The following is a 16,589-nucleotide window of genomic DNA, read 5'->3' as shown; positions in this document are numbered from 1 at the left end:
GCAAATATTTGCACAAAAACAATAAAGTTTATCAGTTTGAACATTAAATATCTTGTCTTTGTGGTGTATTCAGTTGAATATAGCTTGAAGAGGATTTGCAAATCATTGTATTCTGTTTTTATTTACATTTTGCACAATGTCCCCACTTCACTGGAATTGGGGTTGTAAAATGAGAATCGATTTAAAATTGACGAATCGATCTTTTCAACCCAGCACTAATCACCACCACATTAGTAAATACACACAAAATCAAACTTGAAAAATCCAAACATCCAAAACAAAAATCACGAGATTTTTTTGTTTCCTATTTCATGAAAGAAACAAATAAATATAGATGCTAGAAACATCAATTCACAATAAATCAATCCTTGTAGCTTTGTACACTACCAGTCTAAACTTTGACTAGTACTGTAGGTATACTGTCCAGTACATGCACTCAAAAATCTGATGCATTGCATGAACTCAATTCAATTATCAGCAGGATTTTGAATAAATATATGTAGCCCCAACTCAAATAAAGCACATCCATGCAAGATAAGTTAACTTAATTTAGTTGGGACTACATATTTGACTACATAATACATAATGAATTGAGTTCATCTGAGTAATTTTTCAGTGTAGTTTCCAGTAATCACTCAAATAAATAAATAAATAACATATGGCAACAATACAATTCAGGGCAACCTATTTTTCATAAATTATGAGATGCTCAAACAGAAATTATGTAATTTTAAAATACAAGAAGTCCAAGCAAACATTTTTACTTTAATCAGAAATATTAGGTGTTTTCTTGCTTTCCACTATTTGATAACCTTAAACCTTTTACACAGCACTATATGACAAAATCCAGCATCATGGATGGATGTCAGCTATTAAGAAAATATACTTTTTTAAAATTTGGTTTTCTTAAGATGAAAATGTATCTACTGGCCAGATTGAAATGAGGGCTGTGTTTGGCCCCCGTGTCGCAAGTCGCCCACAGTTGGTTGAAATCATTTATATGGTTCCTGTTCCTGAAATGTGTGGATTTGATCATTCCCCATTTTATATTATTAAATTAAAGTTTTAGGTCTGTTCAGTTATGAGGGTTGAAGGCATAAACTGGGACAGGCATGAACTGAAAAAAGCAGCAACATTAATCAACAATGACGGTAATTGTTAGTCGCTTAATTACTCTCATCTTTTTTCACTTTTTATCACGGACTCTTTCTCCCCTGTTTCTTCCTCGGTGAGCGAGGTGCTAATGAATAAGAGTGAATAATATTCAACCTCTGAGACATCCAACAGCTGTTGGTGCTAAAAATAATCAAAGGGAGAGAAAATGGGAGAGTTCAATTAACACCAGTCGTCTGTCTCTTGGCGTATGACCACATGATAATGCTTAACGTCCAGCGTTGCGTTTTGGTCACCAGGATTATTGGGAAACATGTCGAGGCAGAGAATCTAACAGTTGCATATCACACCTCGCTTTGGATATAAGAAAAGGAGACTGTGTTGCGTCAACCACATGCCTGAGGCAGTTGATTGTTCTACAATTGAGCCTGTCACACAAAACTGCAGAGGCTTGCGCGTTGGAAACGCTACAAAAGATGGCTTTGATCATGTCATTTCTATCAAAGAAAAGACAACTGGCAGGATTATTATCTATCATTGCGCATTAAACAGTATGACAGTTGATGAAATTCTCCTTAGTTGTGAGGAAAAAAGTCAGGCTACTTTCTCTTTTCTACAGTTTCATCATGAAGCTTCCACATGAAGCTGTCAGACTGAAAATTTAGTCGATCAATTTGCAACTTGTTGAGCAGAGGATAAATAAAAAGTGTCTCAGCACCCTCTCCTTCTTTCTTCCTTTCTCATGATTATTGAACACCTGTGTAACAGCCATGACAAAGAAGTACTTCAGGAAAAAAACAAAGCCTTTTTGCTTTCTGTAATGTTATTTGAATACTTATTCTGCCGCCATCTAACTTGATGTTCTGTGTGTTTCTTCGTTTGAGTCATGCTGCTGTGAAAGGAAATTGTGAAACAGAGAGAGTGTTGAAGTGCATGTGATCTCAACGGTCAAGTTTTCTTTTAGTTCCTCTTTGCACCGGTTTCTCATTTTATCCTCTATCTGAAAAGCACACATGAGAAGGCTGGATATAGTAACCGTGTCTGTTTATAGCCTACATGTAGAAATAACTATTTTAAATTTTAGTACTGTATTTAAAATGTGGAAACTATTTGTGAGTGCAATTCAAATACAGCTGTTTTGCTTTTGCAGTTTGAAAGAATGGGTGAAGTTTGCTGTAGTTTGTAGGCAAATAAAAATATATTACATACAAAATTGTACATAACCACAAACATATACAGTATAATACCCTTAAAATACTGTTTTAAGAAAAAAGCAAAACGTAGATTCTGTATAGATTCAAGTGAAAAAATAAAGAGTGCAATATCTTAACACCTGCCACAATATAGCACAGAGTGCAGGACAACTGTCATTGATAGTAGAACCCTGTGTGGGACTATATTCTTCATCCCGCTCCAACCTGCTCCCGCTAAAATTCTGACCATTCCTACCCGCGAAACACCTACTGTACAATCATAGATATGTATTGACTTTGTGTATTCTCCCATCCCGTGAGAGAAAACACGTAGTGTAGGCTATTCATAAAGAAATTCATGGGATTGTTTGTTTTGTTGAATCCCTGGCCTGTATGTCTTTTAATACACTGTTCGGGAATAGCGTTTCTATGTGGTTGTTTTCAGTTTAAGGACAGTTTCATGTGACAGTTCAGTTACTGTTTGCATAAGGGCACGCAGTAATTTGCTGCGCTGTGACACAGAGACACAGACTCGCTGTGCTGTGTCTCTCTCTGTTCGCTCCTGTAATGTCCACTGCTCCTGTTAAATTATTTAAGATGAAAGTAGTGTGTGGACATGCATACTTTACACTATTCTCCTTTTTTGACTGAGTCATCTTGTCACTTCTGTTCCCGCAATGTTTATTTTTAATATATCTGGTACTTCTCCTGTAAATGACCCACTCATATCAACATTAATGCCCGGTTCTCACTTTCATGAATATGCACCCTGGAAAATTGTACTACTTGTGTACTATGTTTCAGTTTTGCACACACTACAAGGTACAACATCAGCTCGCTATATCAACACACTTCACTAGCTTACATTTGTGAGCAAGTGTGGTCTTGACACACTGGTTTGTCATTGTAAATGTCCATCAAATCCATCCTTTCAATAACTTCGTGAATGTGGTCATGAGAAATGGATTTGTATGGTGAAAGTGTCAAACTTGTAGAGACATTCACATCTCTATATTGACATTCATGTCTCTGCTTCTTGGCCTTTGAGGACAAGAGATCCCTGAGAAAGGCATATGAAGTCATGGGGTCTCTGGACAGATTTGTTTGGTGATGCTGATACCTTTGCAGGAGAACAAAATTCCAAAGTTTTTATGGTCCTGTCTAAGTGCATGGATACGAGACAAGGACAAATACCAATGACCTAAGTCTGAGATTAAGGAGCTTATTTTTTATGCTCCTACTGGTTTATCAATAGAGCATCTTCAATATCCATAAAGAGTGATTCACATCATTAATAAAAAAAAAAAACCAAAACATTAAATACACAGGCATTAAGCACTTAAAACATAGCAATAATTACAGACTCATAGTTCTCAACATTCCTTATACAGAAATTTAAAACGCATTATTGCACCAACAATATATTGGATATTACGCATCTAATGTGTCATTCTGAAGGAGTGCATATTGACAACCAGCAGCTTGTAGTTGTATACCAGATTCTATAAGAACTAAAAAAAGATTGGCATGACAGCTTGGCCAGACAATTAGTTAGTTCATGGTTGCACAAAATACCCCGTGATATAATGCTCACTTTTGTGTGTTTTTTTTTTTTCATTACAGTGCCAACAGCATGCCTAAACAAGTGGAGGTGAGGATGCATGAGAGTCACCTGGAGCCCATCGAGGCCAGGCCCCAGTCCAAATGTGCCCAACTCTGTTCAAAGATGTTCAAGAACCTTCTGCTCACACTTACTGTCCTTGGTTAGTTACCATCAGTGTCATTTTTTTCATTCAGCATACCCTTTTAACTCGACAGCTCAGTGAGAACACACCATCTGTGCCTGCCTACGAAACCAGACCGCTGGATGACTGTTGTCCTGTTCTTTCCCAGCCAGCTCAGTGCCACATGTTCAGCGAGCACCAGACACCCAAACAGCCTCTGGTGGTGTATTAAAAGGCTATTAAAATTACAGCAGGGCTTCACTCTGCTGCAGGAGAGGCTTTAATTTAAGAGTGGAAGCATCATAATGCAATTTCAGGATACAGCAGTCATATTTTAATTGAGTGTTAAATCGTGTTAATGCCATTGTTGTGCATTACTGGTGTCCTTTGATGTCTGTCAGTGATCTGCTGATCTGCTCAAAGCACATATTGTATGTGTCCTGCAGACCATGGATGAATGTGGAGATGGACACAAGCACACTTAGTTATGGAATTGCTAGTTTCCACCAATACCTGCACCCATGTCCTCTAAAGCACAATACTGCTTGTACTCATATGGACCATGTTGGTCTTACAATAAAGTGTGGTTAGGTGCAGAACTGGCATACTGATATTGTCTGTCACCAGAAATAATTTGTACGTTAGACCAACAAAAAGAGGTCTAAATTTTATAATTATTGTATTCATTGTAATTCAGTTTCATTGTATATTGGCTAAAAACTCTACAAAATGCTTTTTGAGGTTATAAAGAGTCACCTCCCTTCAACAAAGGTTGAAGGGAAGTGACCCGTCAAACTTAAATAATTATTGTTCAATCTAAAAATTGTAAAATTTAAATAAGACATGGGTTTTAGGGTACGATCTCAAAACCAAATTTCAGTCATCACAATGGAAACATCAAACATCACTGAGGACAAGAAAAGCATGGTATATGTGCAACAATGTTAAAGTCATGTTGACCAGTTTCTTTGATTCCTGTGGGGTGGTGCATCCTGTGTACACACCAGAAGGCCAAAATATAAATAAGGAGTATTATCAGGAAGTCCTCTGCAACCTTCATGGTGTTCTGCACTGCAAATGACCGGATCTGTGGGACTCGAAAAGTTGACAACTCCATCATGATAATGCACCTGCCCATTTTGCACAGCTGATTCAGGCACTCCTGCGATTCCTCAGGCTCCTTACTCTCCTGACGGGGCTCCCTCTGATTTTTGGCTGTTCTCCAAGATCAAAATGACACTAAAAGATACCCCATTTGAGTTGCAAGAAGACATCATGCAGAACACCACGGGCCAGCTGGACACCATTCCAAAAGAGGCCTTCCAGAAATTCTTCCAAAAATGACAGAACTGCTGAGAGAAGCATGTGCCATCTTAAGGATGCTACTTCAAAGGGGATTAGGATTTCAGACCCTTAGGAGAGTAATTGTATTTTTTGCAGCCAAAGGTTGGATACTTTTTGAATGCACCTCATGTGGCGAAGGTGATGTGTGATGACACCATTAAAATACTATAAAATGACATTGCTATAGTCTGGAAAACATTCATATTTATGTGTGCACGGTATGTATGGCACCTCTGATGTCTGTTTTATTCACATTTTTCCTTTAATTTGTCACCTGTTTGTATTTGGACATGGACGTTGACTGTTAAGGTCATGAGTATGGAATAGTATTTGATGTCAAATAGAGCTCAGGAAATCAGATATCATCCAAATCTACTAAGTTTGCAGAATCCACAGTCTGCTGCCAGAGTATGAAGCATCTTGGGCAACTTGCAACATTTGGAAGAAGAAAAAGCTGCTGTTTTTATTTTTTATGACGGGGTGTGTGTTATTGAACAGCATCTCAGGCTGTGGGATCTTTAGCATCACAGGAAGCGAAGCCTTGTAAAGGGGGAATGGGGTGTCTTCATCTGGCCTGAGAATGATGAGACCGCATGAGGAGATTGACAGCATGCAGAGGTCATCTGAGGAGAAATGAATGCAGTGATAGTTTTTTGCCTGTCTTGCCACAAACTGAAAAGTCCCCCTGTCACTCTTGGTGTGTTGCAATTCTCATCAGTGAAATTCTCCCTTTTCCATCTCAAAATTACTGAACTAATTTGCCAGGAGTTTGTTTTATGGCTCTTACAAAGTGAAAATCCCCCACCCCATTTCTTTTTTTTTTTCTTTTTTTTGTTATTTCAATTTTTAAATTTGAACAAAAGCTAAAAACATACTGCATCAGAAATGTTAATAATATTCTGATCCCATTGACAGTACTTGACATTACTCTTATATTTCACTATTGTATTATATTTTCACTATTTTGCCTTCTTTCTCATTCATACTTCTTCAAATGCCTCAGGTGTGATCTTGGGAGCTGTAGCAGGGATGTTGCTTCGCGTCGCCTCCCCGATCCACCCAGATATTGTCATGGTGATCGCTTTTCCTGGAGATATTCTGATGAGGATGCTGAAGATGTTGATCCTACCACTTATTATCTCCAGTTTAATCACAGGTGCAGTGACGTCAAATACACTTGAACAATATTGAGCATTTCTTTTCCAATTACAGTCATTGTATAAGGGTGATTCTTAGACTATGGGCACTTATTATGTCCTTTGATCATATTGTATGAAAAACAGAAAAAAGGGGAAATTTCACACTTTTATAGTTATCTTTACAATGAAAGTGTGTTAAGAAATTTGTTCTAGTAGTCTATGATGACTTTTTCACCTTTTTTCAGCATCATTATATGCAAATATTGCCGTTTTGTGCTTGTCCCACACCCAGACTTTTGATCTTCAATGATAAAAATGAATGGTAAAGAAACGTTTTTTCTAATGTTTTAAAATATCTCTGAATAAAATATCAGTAAAATAATCAAAACATAATTGGGGTATTCAATGTCATACAACTGTTGTGATTTTTTTAAACAAAATGTAGTTGTCCCACACTATTGCCGTAATTTGCACCACAACACTGTAATGTCCCTTTAAACAGTTTGTATGAAAGATTGTTTGGGTAGTTTCTATGGAGATAAACAGTGACATCAGAGCACATGTATATAGCGCCAAATCACAACAAACAGTTGCCCCAAGGCGCTTTATATTGTAAGGCAATGATGTGGTGGAAATTACATTTACAAGGCCAATAGTGCCCATAGTTAAAGAATCACCCATAAACCAGATATTCACACTCACCATACGCAAAAGTCTCTATGTTTTTGTATGGTTTTCCTTGTAATAAACACCATATATACCGGATTTTTGCTCACATTGGACAAAACATCCTGCCCCATCACAACGTATTTTCATTAAAAACCCTTGCATGTACCGGATAGAGGAGTTTGGATGTGCCCAGGAACAGAGGTACAAAATGAAGTTCAGCACTGACACTTGCCATTTTGAGGAAAGTGGGTACCGAATTTACTTGATTAAAAAGCCCCGGTGTCGTGGTCTGAGTTTGCGCCGGTCTCATTTTACCAAGCGCATGCGCAAATCGATTTTTTTTCGCGGTCAACTTCCGGGAGGTCTAGAATTACCATTTCTTGCGGCGATCTTCAACCGAGCAGATGTATTTTGAAATAACTGCATTTTCCACACACTTTTGATTCAGAAAACTTGAAGTGGGACATAAATTCAGACTTGCAGGCTGGAAATTTCAGACTAGCTAGGTAACTAGTAACCAGAATTATAATGGTTAAATTAATAAGCATCAATAGAAAGTGACAGGATTTACTTGTGGTTCCAATTAAAAAATATAATATATTTGCTTGGCAAATTTGGACCAGGGTCAATAACACACAAGTCTCAATATACCAAGATGGTAAAATCAGACTGGTGGTAAGTTCAGACTGTGGCTGCTACAGTCTAATTTTACCTGGTAAATTCAGACTGGTGGTAATCTCAGACCGTGACACCGGCATTTTTTTTTTTCAAATCGTGCTCAGACCGGGTGCCTAAATGAGGCAGGCCTTTATTCAAGGCCGGCCATTATTAATAACATGTTCCTTGCTGTCTGCACTGTAATATGGTGTTAGGTTTCACACAGATATCCCTGGTTGTGGCAAACCAAAGACAACCACTTTAGATCAGAGCCCTCTGTGTGGCTGTGATCCCTTCCTATAGACCGGTCAAAACGACAGAGACTGCAAGGGCTGTGTTTGGTCACTTTTCCCGTTTGACTTCTTCCTCTCCCATCATATTCCTAAAGTTTTTGTAGTGCACCTGCTGATTACATTTCAATCATGGATCAAATACGTTTGGCAGAAAAGTCCGCAAATACAACCAACTTTAAAGCACAGAACTGAATAAAGACACTCAAATGCAAGTACCGGTAACGTTGGTTTGGAGGTTGGTGATTGTACAAAGAAACTGAGCTCATTGAGGGACAAATTGATCCAGAAAGAGCCACTGTTCAGGTGATAAATTGCATTAAGACGAGACAGAGAACTTTAAAAGGGTCACACGCTCGCCGTTGTCATTGCATGGCCACAAACACACGGAGTTGTAGAAGCAATACCAGGTTTTATGATTTTAAGGTACCACTCCACAGCGGATTTAGAATAAAAGAAAGAGTGACTCGACCGAATGTAATCCTTTAAATCAGGGGTAGGCAACCTGTTCCAGAAAGAGCCATGGCTCTTTCTGGAACAGGTTGCCTACCCCTGCTTTAAATGCACATAATGCCCACCACTTAGTTTAAGGCAGGCATTTATTTTTGTCAGACAAAGTTTTGACCTGGCCATTAAATGAGGCAGGCTCCTGTCAGGGGTTTAATCAAGGAAATACGCAAGCCTAACTGGTGCTGGGGATTCCCCTGAATCCATTATATATGAATTTTAGTGTGTACGACAGTAGGTATTGAGTAACCCAGAGTTAATTTTTGAATTACCCATGGTTTTTCAGTCACTCTAATCTAACACTAACATTAGTACAGTATAGCAAACCTAATCTTACCTGAACACCAATCCCAGACTTAACCCTAACACTGCTGTGGTAACCTAAACCTGACCTGAATCCAAATAGTACAATATTAACTCTAACCTAAACACAACGTTTTCTCTAACCTTATAATATGACTATGATACTCTCCCTTACCTTAAACCTAATACTACTATGGTAATATTAACCCTACCCTAACCCAAACACAACTGTAGTAACAAAACCCCTCCCCCTAAAACTAATACAATTTTAATCCTAACCACAACCCAAATATGATTTTAACCCAGCCCCATCCCTAAGACTGACCCAAACAGTACTATATTAGCCAACACCCTACCCTAATATTAATAGCCTAACTTTACCATATCCTGAATACTACAGTGGTAACATTCACTCTACCCTAACCCAATCTGTGCTATGTAATAACCAAAGTAACACAAATTCTACTACTGAAGTAACACTAACTCTATATTAACCCAGTTACTAACACTAATTAAATTATATTGAATGCAGACCTCTAATGGCCTTTGCATTCATTCACCAGAATATTGAGTCAGTATTTCATTGTAATAAGACCCAGGCAAACAGTTCTGTTTTCTTTGGCTGCAGGTCTTTCTGGTTTGGATGCCAAATCTAGTGGTCGCCTGGGCACCAGAGCTATGGTTTATTACATGTCCACCACCATTATTGCTGCTGTCCTGGGAGTCATACTTGTCTTAGTCATCCACCCTGGGAACCCAAAACTGAAGGAAAACCTGGGTGAGGGTGAGAAAAATGAAGACGTCTCCAGCTTGGATGCTTTCTTTGATCTCATCAGGAATTTGTTTCCAGAGAACCTTGTGCAGGCTTGTTTCCAGCAGGTATACTATATATAATATATATATATATATATATATATATATATATATATATATATATATATAATATATTATAATATATATATATATATATATATATATATATAAATGAAATTTTTATGCTGTCTTTCAGTTTAAGATTAAAAATATGTCAATATTCGGCACCTTCCAGCTCATCTCCTACTGCATACCACTTTCCTTCTCAGATCCAAACTGTCACAAAGAAAGTAGAAGTGGTTGCTACAGAAGAAATCAATGTCACTACCATGGACGGCTTGGTGGCTAATGTCACTAAGGAGCCTGAGTTCATCATCAAAAAGTCTTTGCAGTTCAAAAGTGGCATGAATGTTCTAGGTACTTAACATTTTTTGTTTCAAACACTGAAAATCAATGAGTAATTAACACTAAAGGTTAGAATTTATGCCATAATCATTGACAGTGCTGTGAAATTTTCATCTCAAGTTAAAGATATACATATAGCGGATAGTTAAAGATAATAGAAGTTAAAGATAATCATTTTCTCCTGTTGTGATAGGTTTTCCTTTACATCTGCACATTACCAGTATTTAGATTCAATATGGTTTTCTGTTTCAGGTGTGATTGGTTTCTTTATTGCATTTGGCATCTGCATGGGGAAGATGGGAGAAAGAGCCAGACTCATGATTGAATTCTTCAACATCCTCAATGAGATTGTGATGAAACTTGTCATCATGATCATGTGGTTAGTATTGGCTAAGAAACTCAGTGAAACAAAGTTTCAGTGAAACAATAACAGAAACAATGTGAAGTTCAAATAAGCTTTCTTTTCATCAGGTATTCCCCCTTTGGTATTGCTTGCCTGATCTGTGGAAAGATCATCTCCATCAAGGACCTGGAAGTGGTGGCCAGGCAGCTGGGCATGTACATGGTAACAGTTATTGTTGGACTTATTATCCACGGAGCAATCTTTCTGCCCAGTATCTACTTTGTTATCACTAGGAAAAACCCCTTTAGCTTCTTCTTGGGAATCTTCCAAGCCTGGATCACTGCCTTGGGGACAGCTTCCAGGTTAGTAACATGATGAATGGATGTCTGGCTCCAATATCTCTGCTGCTAATCTTCACACACTTTATCTTTACCTTCGATTTCCCCATCTAGTGCTGGTACACTGCCTGTCACCTTCCGCTGTCTGGAGGAGAACTTGGGTATCGACAAAAGAGTCACTCGTTTTGTGCTTCCAGTTGGTGCCACTATCAACATGGATGGAACTGCTTTGTACGAGGCAGTTGCAGCCATCTTCATTGCCCAAATGAATGGCGTCAACCTCGACCCGGGTCAGATTGTCACTGTCAGGTCAGAGAGCACTCCCAGTATTTTAAAATAAGCTATGTCATTTTGTACTGCAAAGCCAAAATACTATAATCCTGTTGTCTCAGGGTAAGGGCAGATTTCCAGACATTTGCTTGCTTTCTGGCATTGACATGATCCTATACATGCTTCCATCATAGTAATTCTCTTGCTTACAATTTTGTGTTGTTACTAATCTTGATCAATAACAATGATAGCTGCATAGTACAGCGGCTAAGATCAAACTTTCACCAGAATCGTGCATTTTTTGGAAGAAAGCATGAAAATGAGTATGGAGGTTCTTTTGGGTCTATAGATCAAGAAAAAAATAGATACAAGCATTACCGCCCCCTGGAGGCCGCCATATTGGAATCAAAGATGGCCACCATTTGTAATCATGTTTTGTTCATAACTGCTTAATTAAGGCACCTAGAAGAACCAGGGAAGGTTATAGTAAGTTAAGTCTTCTTTGACAAAGTTTATGATGTTAAAGGTGGTGTGGTGTCAGTGGTAATGACTTTCACATCTGAAACAGACATCGGTTATTAGTAATCTTTTCACATGACATTTCCCCCAGTATTCCATTTACCAAAAGCCTCATGAAAACATTTAACACTAACACAAACACCATCTTTGATGTTACATGTCTTAATACTAGTAAAAAATGGTGTCCATCTTGGATTCCAATATGACCGATATGTAAATTGAAAGTAATTGAAAGTGATGGGGCATTAGATTCCCTAGACCTGAAAACATAGGGATAGGTCAAGGATCGGTTCTTCTGTGTGGTTTACTGAAGGGGTTCTGAGATCAAACCAATTTCAAATGGTGGCCATCTTGGATTCCAATATTGCTGACATCTCAGGTAATTCGAAATGATTCCATTAGGTTCCCTGGCCCTGAAAATATGGGGATGGATCAAAGAATGGTTGTTGTAGGTGCCTTAGTTAAGGAGTTATGAGCAGAAAATGTTTACAAATGCCAGCCATCTTGGATTCCAATATGGCGGCCTCCAGGTGGGCGATATTACGTGTATCTTTTTTTTTCATGATCTACAGACCCCATAAAACGTCTGTACCCATTTTTGTGCTTTCTTCCAAAAATGCATGATTTTGGTGCTTTCCCGCTGTACTAGCAGACATATCTCATGGTGAAGGTAATGCCAACCCATAAACCATGATAAGTTCAACGTACAGATATTGAAACACTAACTGAAGGCTTGATGGTTGAAGTCCATGGTCAGAAGTCTGTTTTGATTGTCTATAGTGCATCATCTAAAATTGTATAGTACAAGTGCATTTTTGTGTGTGTCCAACTCATTTTTGCCATTTACAAGATACATAATGTGAGTGCAAAATAGGGTTCTGGGCCCAAAAGTGAGATTTTTTATTCTCTTTTTTTCATTGTCAGGATTGGTTTGCAGAGGTTGAAAACCCCGGCTTCCAAATGTAAAAGTCTTACCACATATCTGTTCCATCCTCCCCCTAAACCAAGTGATTCTATTTAGTTAAACTCTTTAGTTGTTTTCAGTGCACAGGAATAACCAAGAACAGGACTTTACTCTCTTTAGCCGGGCATTTTCCACCTCCAGTGTTTTTGGCATAACATAAATATACCATTGTCATCTGTCATCACATTAAAAGCTGATGTGTGCCATGTTCCTGGGAAGCTGCTCGTGAGAAGTGAACTCAATAAGAGTTTTCTGATGAGATAGGACAACTGCTGGCAGCAAGTAGAATACACCACTAGATGGCAAAGCTCCCTGAGCTAATGCAGTGAAGCAATGAGGGTAAGTTTTGCATTCTCAGCAGGGTTCGGCGCAAAATCATCAAGGCTGACGCAACGTCCATGCGACACAGCATGTTCAAAAATTGATTTTAAGAATAACTTTTTTCTCCATTTTTCTGATTCCCCTTGCTGTCGTCCAGCGAGTCACTGTGTCTGTTCCTCCATATCCTGTCTGCATGGGGGAAGACATCTCAAACTCTGTATAGTTTTTACCTCTTATTTGGTTAGTGACTGTTTTAAATTCAGTTTGGTTGCATGTACGAGGTCTGTCCAAAAAAGTAACGGACCTTTTTATTTTTTCAAACCATGAACCTTGAATCATGTGTGATTGCATCAGCCAAGCTTGAACCTTCGTGCGCATGCGTGAGTTTTTTCACGCCTGTCGGTTGTGTCATTCGCCTGTGAGCAGGCTTTGTGTGAGCACTGGGCCACCCCTCTCGTCGGATTTTTATTGTGAATAAATGTCTGAACGATTTGGAGCTTTGCTGCATTAATTTTTTCCAGAAACTGTGAGAGACCTCCAGGTGGACACCGTTCGAAAAATTAATATGGCTTTCAGGGACGATTTTATGGGATCACACAGATTAAGGAGTGCTCCAGACGGTTTAAAGACCACCCACAGCGTCTGAGAGCGCGGCGCGCTCCGAGCACCGATCGATCAGATTCACACCCCGCTGAAACAACCAGATTATTCCAACGTGAAGGCTTTGTTGATCCGGGACGTTGCTCTGACTTTCACAAAAAGGCAGAAGGCGTGGACATCAGCACTTTTCGGCACATTCTACTGTTAAAGGAGTTTTTTTCATGGAAAAAGAAGCGGAGGATTGCGCCCCATGCCACTCATGGCATGGGACAAAACCACCTCCGTGTTGGTCTCACAGGACGGCTTTCAGGTGGCTTTCAGACGGCTTCTGGTTGCTTTTCAGTCATGTGAATATCGAGAAATTGAGCATGACCCTGGACATGCCCCAACATGTCCTGTGAGGCTTCATCACGGCGTTGCTTTGCACCATGCGGCTCCGCCGCAAAGCGCGGAATTCCTCCGCTCCTCTTTCCATGACAAAAACTCCTGTAACAGTGGAATGTGCCGTTCATTTCTAAACTGGACGCTGTCTTGATGCGGGACGTCCTCTGACTAGCACAGGAATTGCGGAAGACGTGGACATCAGCACTTTTTTGGCACATTGAGACAGACGTGCGGAGGAATTCTGCGCGTCAGGATGGAGCCGCATGGCGCAAACAGCAACGCCGTGATGAAGTCTCACAGGACATGTTGGGGCATGTCCAGCTCATGCACAATTTCTCGGATATCACACGACTGAAAAGCAACCGGAAGCCATCTGAAAGCCGTCCTGTGAGACCAACACGGAGGTGGTTTCGTCCCGCGCCATGAGCGGCAAGGTGGGGCAATCCTCCGCATCTTTTTCCATGAAAAAAACTCCTGTAACAGTGGAATGTGCCGAAAAAGTGCTGATGTCCACGCCTTCTGCCTTTTTGTGAAAGTCAGATGACGTCCCGGATCAACAAAGCCTTCACGTTGGAAATGATCTGGTTGTTTCAGTGGGGTTTCAGCCTGTCGATCGGTGCTCGGAGCATGGAGCAGAGTATGTATTCTGAATATTGCACCATAAACATTGAAACAACAGTTGGATGTTAGACCAGATTTATGGTGGTCTATGACTCCTCAGTATTCCACCAGCAGTGCATCTGAATATACTTCGTTTTTGACTGACACACCCATAGGAACCAATTGAACACAATTGTTGTCGCTATTTATCTATCTATAAAGCAAGATGTGTATGTGGCTCGCATAGTATCTCTCTGTTTGTGCAATCTGCCTCAGCTTTCAGATATGGCTTGCACATGGCATGATGATGTGCATCCTTTATTGTGAAAATTGTGGGGATTAATTTTCAAAACGTTTACTTTTGAAGTCATCAGTCTTGGTGTAAGGCGGAACGTTCTCATGTGCCAGCTTTGACAAAGATCATCAGCAAAATTGACTCACGTTCTGGCCTTAAACAGATGCCTATCTCTAACCGCGTTCAAGGGGGAGAGACGGAAGAAATAAATTAAACACATACATTCAGAGCTATGCAAGCCACAGGCACACAGACACTTCTTGCTTTCTTATCACAAGGTGGAACGTTCTCACGCGCCAACTTTGACAAAGATCGCCAACAAAGCTCCCAGTTTTCCATCTGAATAGATATTTCCTACGGGCACTGCACTTGTGTGACTAATTCATGAAAATATACAGTAAAAGTACAGTGAAAACAGATTGTGTGCCTTGTGGGTTAGGGAGCGCTATTGCCCAAGTGGAGGAGTTCAAGCACCTCAGGTCTTGTTTATAAATGGGATGGAGTGTAAGATGTATGGGTAAGATGAAGTGTGAGATCATTAGAAGGACTGGGGCTGCATCTGAGGTCTTCTGGACTCTGTACCCAGACTCTTGTGGTGAAGAAGAGCTGAGCCAGAAGGCAAACTCTTGATTTACCAGTCTGTTTATGCTCCTGAACTCGAGGAGTGACTGAAAGAACAAGGTTGTGGAAATAAGATTCCTCCGTCAGGTATCTGGGCTGACACTCATTCCGCTAATGAGGGACTCAGAGTATCGAAATTGTATCAAAAGGAACCAGCTGAGGTAGTCTGGTCATCTGGTGAAGATGCGGGACATGGTGGAGGGATTATATTTCCCTCTATTTGGCTCAGTCTTTGTGTTGTGTACAAAGTTTATTGTCACGGACTTAATAAAACCCTGATCCATATTTGAACCTTTGTTTTTGTAAGCCTAGATTTTATAAATGACATTATGAGTGAGCTCTGTAACAGCAGCTGCTTCAGCTCAGCACACACACAGTCTACACCTTCTATAATTCATCATAAACATGCTGCATACCAAAAGTTATAGGAGCTTCTGGTGTAAGAAAAAAAAAAACTACAGTTGTAGAAATTGTAACAGCAATGAAGCATCTTAGTGTTATTTCTACTGCTGCTGTGGTTTGACTGCTCCCAGAGCCTGAAGTACTTACTGCAACATATTGCACTACTTTTGGAAGATGCAAAAAAACAAAAAAAAAAAAAAAAAAAAACAACAAAAAGCAAAGATTTATGTGATACCACGCGTACTGTGATTGCATAATAGTTAACATTATCTATGCTTTTACAATTAGATTAACAATAAAACATTGTCCGTATGGCGAGTGGGACGAGGAAATGGTCTCTTGTAGTGCAGAATAAACGATGCATATACAGGTGATCTCTTTAGCCTCCTTCGTGGGCATCTTTATTGTAGTACAACTTGGTAGCACGGTGGAAAAGAAGCCGTGGCCATGAGCGCTAGACAAGGCAGCATGAGCGCAGTGACGACGACACATCCCGTGGGTGTCTACAAAATAAAAGCCTTTTACACAGAGAGCAAGAGCGCTATAATAACAAACACTTAACATCTTAAATTAAAATTTATCGTTAATAGATTTAATGGTTTTGGAGGAGCATAACACACACACACACACACACACACACACACACACACACACAAAACCGGGTGTGTGCAATTGGACAAATGTTAATTCTAGTTAAGAAAACTGTCATACGTGAACAATATTCCTAACATATGGTGATGCATTACATCACCATAAATGAAAAGCATTCAACCTT

The 16,589-nt window shown here is 39.6% G+C and overlaps 1 protein-coding gene across 3 annotated transcripts in view; it reads left to right on the top strand.

Annotated features, from left to right (window-relative positions):
• Window positions 1-16,589, top strand: part of LOC117515996 (excitatory amino acid transporter 2-like) — a 128,192-nt gene that overhangs the window by 105,646 nt on the left and 5,957 nt on the right. For all 3 annotated transcript variants that reach the window (XM_034176846.1, XM_034176845.1, XM_034176844.1), the window contains exons 2-8: window positions 3,930-4,069; window positions 6,378-6,530; window positions 9,568-9,818; window positions 10,022-10,169; window positions 10,410-10,536; window positions 10,629-10,862; window positions 10,953-11,147. In XM_034176846.1, the coding sequence (XP_034032737.1) occupies window positions 3,930-4,069; window positions 6,378-6,530; window positions 9,568-9,818; window positions 10,022-10,169; window positions 10,410-10,536; window positions 10,629-10,862; window positions 10,953-11,147 (1,248 nt within the window). The remainder of the gene's footprint in view (window positions 1-3,929; window positions 4,070-6,377; window positions 6,531-9,567; window positions 9,819-10,021; window positions 10,170-10,409; window positions 10,537-10,628; window positions 10,863-10,952; window positions 11,148-16,589) is intronic.

Source organism: Thalassophryne amazonica, chromosome 8 (genome assembly GCF_902500255.1).
Source record: "Thalassophryne amazonica chromosome 8, fThaAma1.1, whole genome shotgun sequence".
NCBI lineage: Eukaryota > Metazoa > Chordata > Actinopteri > Batrachoidiformes > Batrachoididae > Thalassophryne > Thalassophryne amazonica.
The sequence above is the reverse complement of the archived record's forward strand: the minus strand, read 5'-3'. Positions and strand labels throughout refer to the sequence as shown.